At 41.1% G+C, this 13,590-nt stretch overlaps 1 protein-coding gene across 3 annotated transcripts in view; it reads left to right on the top strand.

Annotated features, from left to right (window-relative positions):
- Positions 1–13,590, top strand: part of dlg2 (discs, large homolog 2 (Drosophila)) — a 168,379-nt gene that overhangs the window by 51,554 nt on the left and 103,235 nt on the right. For all 3 annotated transcript variants that reach the window (XM_062558238.1, XM_062558237.1, XM_062558236.1), the window contains exon 4: positions 5,661–5,729. In XM_062558238.1, the coding sequence (XP_062414222.1) occupies positions 5,661–5,729 (69 nt within the window). The remainder of the gene's footprint in view (positions 1–5,660; positions 5,730–13,590) is intronic.

Genomic DNA, 13,590 nt, shown 5'->3' with positions numbered 1-13,590 from the left:
AAAATGCCTCAAAATACGTCCATCATGGAACATATTTGACTACCAATAATTTACAACTTGAACGTAATTAACATTAATCATGGACGCCATGAAACTTTAAACTTGTTTCACTTACACTAGAAGCAGAGCGTCGTCACCACCAGACGCCATTGTTGGCTGACTTCGGAACCCTTGCATTGCCTTCGCAAGTTGCATTGCCTTCGCAAGTTGCGTTGCCGTAAAGCTGGAAGGCTCGTGGGGAGGGGGAAGCTGTGATTGATTGAAATTAGGGCGACATCTTATTGGCTACAGACTGTTCCGTGTTGAAAAAATGCATTTGTGGATTCGCAATGTCAGCCGAGTCTCAAAAAACCCACACACAAATGCGAAGCAATCCACAAGTAAATGCAATGTGGAGTAGGAGAGTGACGGACCGAGGCGTGTAATGTTTTGGAGATGGAAGAATGCAGTCCTGGTGATGTTATTTGACGTGAGGTTCTGGTTTTGGTGAGTGATTTGTTTTGTCACAGTTGAGTTTGTTAAGTTTATTTGCATCCAGGATTTAATTTCACTGAGACAGTGGAGATTGTAGCAGGGGAAATAGAGGTAGTGGAAATGTAAAGTCGGATGTTGTCGGCGTAGCAGTGGAAACGGAGTCCATGATGGCGTATGATGTTGCCGAGGGGAAGCAGGTAAAGGATGAACAGGAGGGCACCATGCACTGAACCCTGGGGGATGCCAGAAGAGGGGATTGGCAGTGATATTAATGGTGGATTCAAGGCGGAAGAAATAGATTGACACACAGGTGTACGTTCGAGGCGTTCGAGGACCAGGCAAGTCGTACAGATACAAAAAAGAGCACAGGTGGAGAGACGGAGCAAAGCACAAGACAGAAGCTTTAGAGCTGTAGAGAGTTCTTGCTCGGAACTACTGTAAATGTCCAAAGGGGATACAAGCAACAGTGGTCACACAGACAGACCATTCTAACACCAGATAACATCTTCATTAGTAATATAACTACACCTTTGCATGTGCGTGTGAAAATGCCACCATAACCAAATATGAGCATATGCCGCTATTGGGTATTGTCATACAATTGTTAATGGTCATTGTCTATCGTTATAAAGGTGTTAGTGAGGAATATAAGATCATAGAGGCAGATGGGTTATTTACAGTTTTTCTCAATTGTTTACACACAAAAACATTGTTTTTGTGGGGAAAATAAAATATATTTTTTACCGTGTATTTGTGTGTTCTGAGTATAAAAACAATGTTCTAAAATATTTTACAACACACGTATGTATGTACTGTCTGTAGTAAGTGTAACACTGAACAACAAAAAGTCATTATGATGAATGGGGAAGAAGTGTTTTCCATTCATCGTAGTGTTTTACATTGAGCATATCAGTGTTCAACTGGTTCTTATAAATGTCTATTCATATGATGGTTTGTGTGTGTCATTTGAAAACAAAATACCATTTTGAGAAGAAATAACATTGTTTTGAATGTAAAGTTTCATTTTGCAGGAGTATTGAGGGCAAACTAAACATACATATACATTTGCAAACAGGCATACATTTACATTTGCTCACCTGCAACGATAACAGACAGTCAGGAACACTTAAAATCAGAATGACTTCCCAACGATAGTCGGAGTCACTTAAAAGTCACAAGTCAAAAGTGTTACAGCGCTCGTCCTGCAACCGCTACTGCCATCTATTGGCGGAAACGGAAAGCAGGCAGGCTCAAAAAGTCACACAAAGGGTTTTCCACAGTAACCAAAACAAACGAAACGAGCAGCATTGGACAGGTCCTCGCTACTCCTTGCATGTCGGGGAGCTGGCCGAGTCGGTTACAAATGCAGCCAAGGACAAAACGTTCGCATAAATAAATGTGGTAAATAAGTGTGAATAAAATGTGGATTTTGCAAAAAACAACATGTTAGAAATAGGTTGGATGTAGTTCCAAAGCACTTATTTAATAATCATAGTTAAAAAGAAGCAAAATCAAAAAAATATTTTCAAGACCTGACATTTAACATATTCAATAATCTATCAGTTGCTTGATCTTTTTATTGACAATAATGGCCGCATGTCCCTGCTGATGCTGATGTTAGTAATACACTGTAACAGATGACATTGTGGGAAAATAAAACCCCAATAAATAAATCCCAGCCTGTTTCTAAACACATGCAATGCTACATAACACAATACAACATCATTAGTTGCTTTTTGAAAAAACTGCTCCCTTTATTTTAATGAGGGAGGCAGCGCATTATTTGGGGTGAATATGTCTGTTGACATTATCACGTCACCTTATAACGTGTCTTGCTAAGGGACACACCGGGATTGAACTATGAACTGTAAACGGCAACATCCTTGGTTCAAATCCTGTTGTGGACCTTAATTCATATCTTCACATGGTTCCAAGTATAAAATGACCAGATAAAAATAAAACAATTTGAGTTAATCAGTTATTTGCTGAATCTGTGACCTATTTCATCATCCAAAATGTTGTTCAATCCAATTACAAATTGCATATTTGATGTTGAATAACATTGTACATGAAGAGTTGTATGGCTATCAGACATTAAACGTTACAGAAATTGACGTAGATTTAATTTTTTTCATGAGTTTCTTTTAATCTTAACAAACATTTTTGAATAAATAAACATAACAGTAGTATTTGAAGTGAGAGTATGGTATAGGTTTAGGTCTAAAGCTTTCTGCTATAGACAGAAGAAGGGATAAGGCAAGCCTGCATGTACTAATGGTTTGTAGGGTTTCATACTGTGCTGGAGATTTATTTCAGGCTTCCACTGGAACATGTAGACTTACGCTTTCCAAGCTTTTAATTAAAGACTTACCAGAGCAGGAGACAGACCAACCAATGATGACTCCATCCATTTCTCTCTCTGCCAAACTGCATGACCCTTACAAATGCACTCTTTTGTTTCGAATTTGAATTTGGAAAAGTGTTGTATACATTATTATTTGTTGATCTTCGTCCCAGCTTAAATTTCGTGTTAAACGTCTTATACAGTCACAGCGCTGTCGAGCCGTGTATTCCTGTGGACCTCAGTAGTAACGACTTTATGAACTTCTTCAATAATAAGATTCTGACTATCAAAGAGAAAATTGATGGTCTACTACCCCCAACCGGAGCCAACCCGTCCGCGGATGTAGGATCCTTGGACGCAGCCGTGGGCCCTGATACCTACTTGGATGGTTTCTCTTCCATCAACCTTGATCAACTGACTTCTACAATTTTGAAATCCAACTCTTCCACTTGTCTCCTGGATCCGATTCCAACTAAGCTGCTTAAGCAAGTTTTTCCGTTAATTAGCACATCCCTACTGGATATTATGAATCTGTCTTTGTTGACAGGACATTTACCACAGTCCTTCAAGGTAGCTGTAATTAAACCTCTTCTGAAGAAACCTACCCTAGCTCCAGAGGTGTTGGCTAACTACAGACCCATCTCTAATCTTCCCTTCCTCGCTAAGATCCTGGAGAAATCTGTCGCGAATCAATTATGTGACTTTCTACAAAACAATGCTTTGTTCGAGGATTTCCAGTCAGGATTTCGAATGCATCACAGCACAGAAACGGCACTGGTGAAAATTACAAATGATCTTCTACTTGCATCGGACCAAGGACTTGTATCTTTTCTTGTATTGCTGGACCTCAGTGCTGCATTTGACACCATCGATCACCGTATCCTGCTGCAGAGACTGGAACACTTGATTGGCATCAAAGGAACTGCACTCAGCTGGTTTAAATCTTATTTATCGGATCGATCCCAGTTTGTGTTTGTGAACGGTGAATCATCGAGGACCACGAATGTTGGTCACGGAGTCCCACAAGGTTCTGTGCTTGGACCGATTCTATTTACCCTGTACATGCTTCCTTTGGGCGACGTTATCAGAAAACACCGCATAAACTTCCATTGTTATGCAGACGATACTCAACTGTATCTATCGATCAAGCCAGAAGACACCAACCAACTTGTTAGACTTCAGGACTGTCTTGGAGACATCAAAACCTGGATGACCTGCAACTTCCTGATGTTAAACTCGGAAAAAACGGAAGTTATCATGATAGGCCCAGAGCGCCTTCGAAGTCAGCTGTCACGTGATACAGTCTCTATGGATGGAATTGCTCTGGTATCCAACAGCACCGTCAGAAATCTTGGAGTTCTCTTCGACCAGGATATGTCCTTCAACTCTCATATAAAGAAGACTTCAAGGACTGCCTTTTTTCATCTACGGAATATATCAAAAATCAGGAACTTCCTGTCTCAAAGTGATGCAGAAAAACTAGTTCATGCATTTGTTACTTCTAGACTGGATTACTGTAATTCTTTGTTATCAGGCTGCTCTTGTAAATCGCTTAAACCTCTCCAACTGATTCAGAATGCTGCAGCACGTGTATTAACAAGAACTAAGAAATGGGATCATATAACTCCTGTATTAACTTCTCTGCACTGGCTTCCTGTTAAATCAAGAATAGAATTTAAGGTACTTCTCCTCACCTACAAGGCACTTGCTGGTGAGGCACCGTCTTATCTTAAAGAGCTTGTTACACCGTATTGTCCTACAAGGCATCTACGCTCCATAGATGCTGGGCTACTTGTGGTTCCTAGAGTTTTAAAAAGTAGGATGGGGGCCAGAGCCTTCAGTTATCAAGCTCCTCTTTTGTGGAACCAGCTTCCACTTTCAGTCCGGGGGGCAGACTCGCTCAGTTCATTTAAGATAAAGCTTAAAACGTTCCTCTTTGATATTGCTTATAGTTAGGGCTGGCTCAGGTTAGCCTGGACCAGCCCTTAGTTAAGCTGCTCTAGGTTTAGTCTGCCGGGGGACTTCTTAGGACACACCGAGCCCCTCTCTCACTCTCACTCTCTCCTCCCACAATCATCCATGCTTTATTAATGTACATCACTAATTAAGCTTCTTTCCGGGAGTTTTTTGTGCTTTCTCGCCTAGCAGGTCTCCGTGGATCATAGTTTCATGCGGACCCCGGTTCTGACTCCTGGCTCATGGCTCTGCTGACACCTGCTGCTGCCATCATCATTACTCTAAATATGATTCATATTACTGTCATCAAAAACCAACATCTTTCTGCTCTCCCTCCCCACAGAAGCCTCTGTGGATGGTGGTTCGATCTGATGGAGGTTGTCCCTGCAGTGGTCCTGCCGTACACCTCTTCTGCTACTTGCAATTACTTGTATCATTTCAGTTAGAGAAATTGAATGTATTGTACATCTTTTACATTGTTGATTCTGTACACATGACATCCATTGCAGTCTGTCCATCCCGGGAGAGGGATCCCTCCTCTGACGTTCTCCCTAAGGTTTCTTCCCTTTTTTCCCCATTGAAGGGTTTTTTTCATATTTTGGGGAGTTTTTCCTGTGCCGATGTGAGGGTTTCGGGACAGAGGATGTTGCATGTGTACAGACTGTAAAGCCCTCTGAGGCAAATTTGTAATTTGCGATTTTGGGCTATACAAAATAAAATGAATTGAATTGAATTGAATACAGTTAGCAAATGGCTTGAAATAGCTCTGGAACAATGCATTGAGGGTATGAAATAATGCTTCCCTGAACTTGACTGGTTCGTTGTTTTTCCCGATCTCTTGGTTGTTCCTCAGTGCAGAGTGTTTCAGTTTTTCTTTTCTCTCCAGCAGATGGAGCAGAGCATCTTAGAATCCAGCAGGATTGCAAGGAGAGAGATTATTGCCATGACGTCTGAGGTGAGTTCTTAACGAAGCCATGCTTCCTTCAGCGTATATGTGTGTCTCTTTTTAGCTGCATGGGATCTAATACATTCCATTGCTAGTACTTATTACCTGCATCCATTTCCATCTGTGATCTTATGTTTTCATTTGACACATTATCACCCTTGGCATAAGGAAACACTGCAGTGACATGAGCTAAACTTCTGCCATATCTCAAAGAGTTAAGATTAGACTTTAATCCTGGTAATTTTTTTTGTCATATTAGAAATTCAAACACTTCTTTGTTTTAGTTAGCTTAGGTTCATGTTTACTGTTATAGGAAACAAATCTTGGTTTTGACACCAAAAGAAAATATCTGTTTTCAGAGTGCAGTTTGTAAAGCAGCGAGGCAGTAGTGATGTCCTCATTGAGGGGTTTAAAAAAAGGAAACATAATGATGAAATAAAAAAAGCCTGTGCAGACATTTTAACTAGCATGTTTGCTTTCTCGAAGGAATACAGCTCATCAGTATTCATCTGCATAAAGCCCTGGTTTATTTTCATCTAGTTTGACCGGAGTGAAACCTGAGAAATTACTCATGAGAGAATGTGTTGGGTTCAGGTATATCCAGCTTTGAACTCAAGGAGTATAGCTTGCCTGAGTAAGTCCTTCAAGTAACACTGTTTGTGATCACATGCACAGACAAATCTAAAATTATCCCACCCGGTCTCTATGCATGAGTGACAGCCCTAACAAAGCAGGTTAAAGCATTCCTCCTCTCTAATGCAATAAGTGTAAGCTGCCTGAGCCGCATCCCCTAGAAAGATTGGCATTGCTACTCATGCAAAAAGCACCTGAGTCGCTGAGTGTGTTTAGTAAAAACAACGTCACATTGTGAGTGTAGGGCTCATGCTTCGTCCACAGATGAAAGCAGTAATCAAGGTCAAATTCTTCAACACACCGCGTCACTGGGATGGCTCCAGCAAACAGGTACCGGGACAGTTTAGACGGGAAATGTGCGATTGATCATCATCTGCACTATCATGTGTACTGTACATGCAGGTCAGATTCCTGCATCTTGCATATTTGTTTTGATGGTAACACAGTTTGAGGTATATTTTATCCCAATGTATATTTCTATTCTGTTTTTCCTTTCAACTACATAGAATTGTTTGTTTCTTTTACAAATTACTGCTGTAATTCTTTAGAATGATTTGTCTGTGCGCATTAGTCAGGATTCAGTTGTTTATTCCACAAGGTATTTGGGGGGGCTAGAAAGCCAAGCAACTTTTATGAGCAACCATATAATATTAGTATTAGTCATCCTCTTTAGTCTTTCAAAAATGTTGCTATTTGTAATAGTTATTTGCTTGAATCCCATTCCCAGCATCATATAGACACTTTCACACACGTATATACATACATATATTGGACTGTTGCTCTACCCCAATCCGAGTGTGGACTTCTCGTCATGTTGGTTCAACAAAAACAGAATAGAAAATTTAATTTCATGGATTTTCAAAAGGAGACTCTTATTCTTTCAATTCAATTCATTTTATTTTGTATAGTCAAAAATCGCAAATTACAAATTTGCCTCAGAGGGCTTTACAGTCTGTACACATGCAACATCCTCTGTCCCGAAACCCTCACATCGGCACAGGAAAAACTCCCCAAAATATGAAAAAACCCTTCAATGTGGAAAAAAGGTTAGAAACCTTAGGGAGAACGTCAGAGGAGGGATCCCTCTCCCGGGATGGACAGACTGCAATGGATGTCATGTGTACAGAATCAACAATGTAAAAAAGATGTACAATTCAATACATTCAATTCCTCTAATTATACAAGTAATTGCCAGTAGCAGAACAAGTGTACAGCAGGACCACTGCAGGCACAACCACCATCAGATCGAACCACCATCCACAGAGGCTTCTGTGGGGAGGGAGAGCAGAAAGATGTTGGTTTATGATGACAGTAATATGAATCATATTTAAAGTAGCGCCGGGACTTGATTAAAAATATTAATATAATTAATTAGCTAGCGTGGCTAACGTCCACGCTAGCTGCTAATTGTTTTGCGTTGAGGTGACACTTGAGGCTCGATGCGAATTTCTTGTTGCGTAGCTTGCACACAACCAAGCTCTTATCAACGCTTCTATCCGTGTGTTTATTATAATAAGATTTCCCATTCACGGGGCCACCCGACACGGTCTCGTCAGCTTCATCGTTCATGTTCACTGTGGTTTGTTGTTGTCTGAAGTCATGAACTCTAGTTGGTGCTCCAGTATAATCGGTCCCCCCGAAACTCATCCAGTGAGAAACGTTCCGCGGTGCAAAAAAAAGTGTAAAAATGCGTAAAAAATGTGTAATGCGTTATTTTTATGTGTAATTAATTAATCGCAATTAACGCGCTAAAGTCCCGGCCCTAATTTAAAGTAATGATGATGGCAGTAGCAGGTGTCAACAGAGCCCTGCCAGGAGTCAGAACCAGGGTCCGCACGAAACTATGATCCACGGAGACCTGCTAGGCGAGAAAGCACAAAGAACTCCCAGAAAGAAGCTGAATTAGTGATGTACATAAATAAAACATGGATGATTGTGGAAGAAGAGGTGAGAGTGTGAGAGTGAGAGAGGGGCTCGGTGTGTCCTAAGAAGTCCCCCGGCAGTCTAAGCCCAGAGCAGCTTAACTAAGGGCTGGTCCAGGCTAACCTGAGCCAGCCCTAACTATAAGCAATATCAAAGAGGAACGTTTTAAGCTTTATCTTAAATGAACTGACCGAGTCCGCTCCCCGGACTGAAAGTGAAAGCTGGTTCCACAAAAGAGGAGCTTGATAACTGAAGGCTCTAGCTCCCATCCTGCTTTAACCACAAGTAGCCCAACATCTACGGAGCGCAGATCCTTTGTAGGGTAGTACGGTGTAACGAGCTCTTTAAGATAAGACGGTGCCTCACCAGCAAGGGACTTGTAGGTGAGGAGAAGTACCTTAAATTCTATTCTTGATTTAACAGGAAGCCAGTACAATGAAGTTAATACAGGAGTTATATGATCCCATTTTTTAGTTCTTGTTAATACACGTGCAGCAGCATTTTGAATCAACTGGAGAGGTTTAAGCGATTTACAAGAACAGCCTGATAACAAAGAATTACAGTAATCCAGTCTAGAAGTAACAAATGCATGAACTAGTTTTTCTGCATCACTTTGAGACAGGAAGTTCCTGATTTTCGATATATTACGTAGTTGAAAAAAGGCAGTCCTTGAAGTCTTCTTTATATGAGAGTTGAAGGACATATCCTGGTCGAAGAGAACTCCAAGATTTCTGACGGTGCTGTTGGATACCAGAGCAATTCCATCCATAGAGACTGTATCACGTGACAGCTGACTTCGAAGGCGCTCTGGGCCTATAATGATAACTTCAGTTTTTTCCGAGTTTAACATCAGGAAGTTGCAGGTCATCCAAGTTTTGATGTCTCCAAGACAATCCTGAAGTCTAACAAGCTGGTTGGTGTCTTCTGGCTTGATTGATAGATACAGTTGAGTATCGTCTGCATAACAATGGAAGTTTATGCGGCGTTTTCTGATAACGTCGCCCAAAGGAAGCATGTACAGGATAAATAGAATCGGTCCAAGCACAGAACCTTGTGGGACTCCGTGACCAACATTGGTGGTCCTCGATAATTCACCGTTCACAAACTGGGATCGATCCGATAAATAAGATTTAAACCAGCTGAGTGCAGTTCCTTTGATGCCAATCAACTGTTCCAGTCTCTGCAGCAGGATACGGTGATCGATGGTGTCAAATGCAGCACTGAGGTCCAGCAAGACAAGAAAAGAGACAAGTCCTTGGTCCGATGCAAGTAGACGATCATTTGTAATTTTCACCAGTGCCGTTTCTGTGCTGTGATGCATTCGAAATCCTGACTGGAAATCCTCGAACAAAGCATTGTTTTGTAGAAAGTCACATAATGGATTTGTGACAGATTTCTCAAGGATCTTAGCGAGGAAGGGAAGATTAGAGATGGGTCTGTAGTTAGCCAACACCTCTGGAGCTAGAGTAGGTTTCTTAAGAAGAGGTTTAATTACAGCTACCTTGAAGGACTGTGGTACATGTCCTGTCAACAAAGACAGATTCATAATATCCAGTAGGGATGTGCTAATTAACAGAAAAACTTCCTTAAGCAGCTTAGTTGGAATCGGATCCAGGAGACAAGTGGAAGAGTTGGATTTCAAAATTGTAGAAGTCAGTTGATCAAGGTTGATGGAAGAGAAACCATTCAAGTAGGTATCAGGGCCCACGGCTGCGTCCAAGGTTCCTACATCCGAGGAATACATTTTCTCTTTGATAGTCAGAATCTTATTATTGAAGAAGTTCATAAAGTCGTTACTACTGAGGTCCACAGGAATACACGGCTCGACAGCGCTGTGACTCTCTGTCAGTCTGGCCACAGTGCTGAAGAAAAACCTGGAGTTGTTTTTATTTTTCTCGATTAATGATGAGTAATAAGATGCTCTCGCGTTACAGAGAGCCTTCTTATATGTTTTAACGCTGTCTTGCCAAGTTAGCCTAGATCCTTCTGATTTGGTGGAACGCCATAACCGCTCAAGTTTCCGCACAGTTTGCTTTAAGTTCCGGGTTTGAGAGTTATACCAAGGGGCGAACTTCCTTCTTGTTGCCATTCTTCTTTTGAGGGGAGCAATACCGTCCAGTGCCATTCTCAAAGAGCCTGTGGCAGTATCGACAAGTTGGTTGATTTGTGATGGACTGAGTCTTCTGATATCTTGAGACAAGACACTGAACTTAGAGCAGAGGGAATGGCTTCTTTAAATGAGGCTACAGCGGTATCCGATAAACATTGACTGAAGAAACCCTCGGCAGGAGGAGATTCTGGCAGTAGAAATTCAAAGGTTATCAGACATTGGTCCGACAGGAGAGGATTCTGTGGAAAGATTGTTAAGTGTTCTATCACAATACCATACACAAGAACCAAGTCGAGCGTGTGGTTAAAACAATGAGTTGGTTTATTTACACTCTGACAGAAACCAATTGATTCCAGCAAAGAGAGAAATAAAGTACCAAGGCTGTCGTTATCGACATCCACATGAATGTTAAAATCACCCACTATAATTACCTTGTCTGTTTTAAGGACCAAACTCGTTAAGAACTGTGAAAATTCACATAAAAATTCAGAATAAGGACCTGGGGCCCCGTACACTATTACAAAGAGAACCGGCTGGATTATTTTCCAGGTTGGTTGTGAAAGACTGAAAGTCAGACTTTCAAATGAGGTATAATCAAGTTTAGGTTTAAGGTTTATTAAAAGGCAGGAGTCATAAATAGCTGCCACTCCATATGAGTATTAACATGACTTGGAGGAGTCGCTTCGTTTAAGCTAAAGTACTCCCCTCGCTACGACTAGTCGTAGAGGAACCTATTGAATTTCAAGGAATTATTATTATTATTATTCTCACAAACCGCGGGCCTTTTTGGGGCCTTTATCATATTCAAAAAGTTGTTAAATTTGGCATGGATATCCGGACTGTTAATAAATTTGATAATTTTTGGGTCTCACGTTTGGGTATAAAGAAATGTCTCTATAGCACCCTCTAGAAATTTAAAAAAGACCACACTAGGCCAGTTTCCACCCCCGATGTCCGAGCAACTTGTTGGCACACTGGTCCTCTTCGGCATGCTCTACAAAAAAGTCAATCATGGTATGCAAATGCACCTAACACAGAATGGTGCTGATAACTCATTGTTTTGATGAGATATGTGCTAATTACTTTGCAAAGGCTGTGCCTTAATCTGGCAGATTTTTTTAACTTCCAAATGACTTGGCCTGCACTCACCAAAATTATAAACATTAAAGCTTAAATCTTGTAAGTGCAAACTTGAAAGATCTTGTAAAAGTTTGGGACTGTTCCTGTACCACAGTTTGTTGGGCCAAGACCTAGGACAAAATGGCTGGTGGGAAGGGGAACAAAGATAAAGTGGAAAAAGACAGTGATCAAAGTGTATCAATGGCACAAGTGCAAGAACTCCTTGAACAATAAAAAGCTTTTTACAAAGAACTTTTACAGCAGCAAGAAAGCAATTTCAAAGCATTTGTCTGCACTATTATGGATACATCCAGTAAAAGAATTGGTGAACTGCTTAAAGATCTGCAAGACCTAAGAACAAGTCTGCAATTCACGCAAAAGGAGGTGGATGAATTGAAATCTACATGTAAAGGAACTCAATCAATCTGCAAATCACAAGAATCAGATATTGAGCGACTGGCAGAATCCATGTTGATACTGGATGCTAAATCTGACTCCCTGGACAGTCAGGCAAGGAGAGCCAACTTAATTATGGATGGCATTCCTGAGGCAGAAAAGGAAAACAACTTGGTCTCAGAGGAAAAAGTTCTGAAAATTATCGAAGAGAAACTCAACCTGGACCCTAAGATAATTGGAGTGGAACAGGCAATGCGTGTCGGAAAGGTGAACATCTCCAGCGATGGCACTCAAGGCAGACCACGACCAGTCATTGTGAGATTCCATAGAATAAAGGACAGAGACACGGTGCTAAGGAATGCAAGAAAATTGAAGGGGACGAGTATCTTCATAAATGAGGACTATCCAGAGACTGTGAGACAGAAAAGGAAGGAACTTCTGCCGAAAATGAAAGAAGCCAGAGAGCGGGGGGACTATGCCTTTCTGAGGTATGACAAACTCATCATTCGGCAGGGCGAGAAAAAAAAATCTTTTACAGTTCAATAATGGGACATGAAATGGTAAAACATCAAACAGTGACATTATCTTTTCTAATAATAATGGATGTTGTGTTCTCGTGGAGATGTTTTCCCCTGCAGTGGATTTCTATCTGGTGTTGCATTTTCCTAAGGTCTCCGTATCATTGTTGCATTTTTCGCACAAACCTTTTTGTGGTTATGGGGACAAAACCAGACTGTGAGGCTCGTAGGCGTGAGTTGTGGTTTTGGTGTAAGAGTGACCGTGTGAAAGGATGGATGACAGGGTGTGTGACTGAGGGTGAGTGTCCATATGACATATTAGTGATACTAAATGTGGCAAGAAAAGGGTGTGTAAGAATACAACTGAGAATACTGGGGGAGTGTTCATATGACATTTGGGAGGTTACAGTAAACGATGGTGCAAGACTTCAACTGACACCATGCTTGACTTAGATTCAGACACAGATCCAGAGAGTAAGTACTTCAAGAATGGGAGAAATTGTGACTACTACACGAAAAATCAGTTCAACGAAAAGTTTGGGTCAGAACACAATATAAAGATAATACACTTCAATAGTAGAAGCCTTTATGCTAATTTTTACAAGATTAAAGACTACCTAGACCAGTTCACCTCACCGTTCAGTGTAATCGCAATCTCGGAGACCTGGATTAGTCTGGAGAAAGGGGTGGAATTTAAGTTGGATGGTTATAATGTGAATTATGTAAACAGAGGCAACAAAAGAGGAGGGGGAGTTGCACTTTATGTTGATAGAAGACTTAAGTACAAGATTGTTGAAAGTATGACTGTCAGGATCGGTGCTGGTGCAGGTTGCAGGCAGGACTCAAACGCAGAGTTTTCCAATCAAAGTGCTCTTTATTCTTAAACAAACCAAAGACGTGCTCCAACGAGGACTGACATGGACAATGACGCGACAAAGGACAACTGGCACACAGGGCTTAAATACACAAGGGAGGTGCAGGTGATTGGACACAGGTGGAAGCAATCAGGCAATCACAGGACAGGAAGTAAGTTACCCAGAGACACGAGACACAAGAAAGCTACAAAATAAGACAAGCAGACCCAAACCGTGACAATGACGGCTGCAATTGATGATATATGTGAATGTATTACTATTGAAATTGATATGGGGAAAAGGAAGAACATCATTGT

The sequence above is a fragment of the Pungitius pungitius genome, chromosome 16 (assembly GCF_949316345.1).
Source record: "Pungitius pungitius chromosome 16, fPunPun2.1, whole genome shotgun sequence".
Taxonomy (NCBI): Eukaryota; Metazoa; Chordata; class Actinopteri; order Perciformes; family Gasterosteidae; genus Pungitius; species Pungitius pungitius.
The sequence above is the reverse complement of the archived record's forward strand: the minus strand, read 5'-3'. Positions and strand labels throughout refer to the sequence as shown.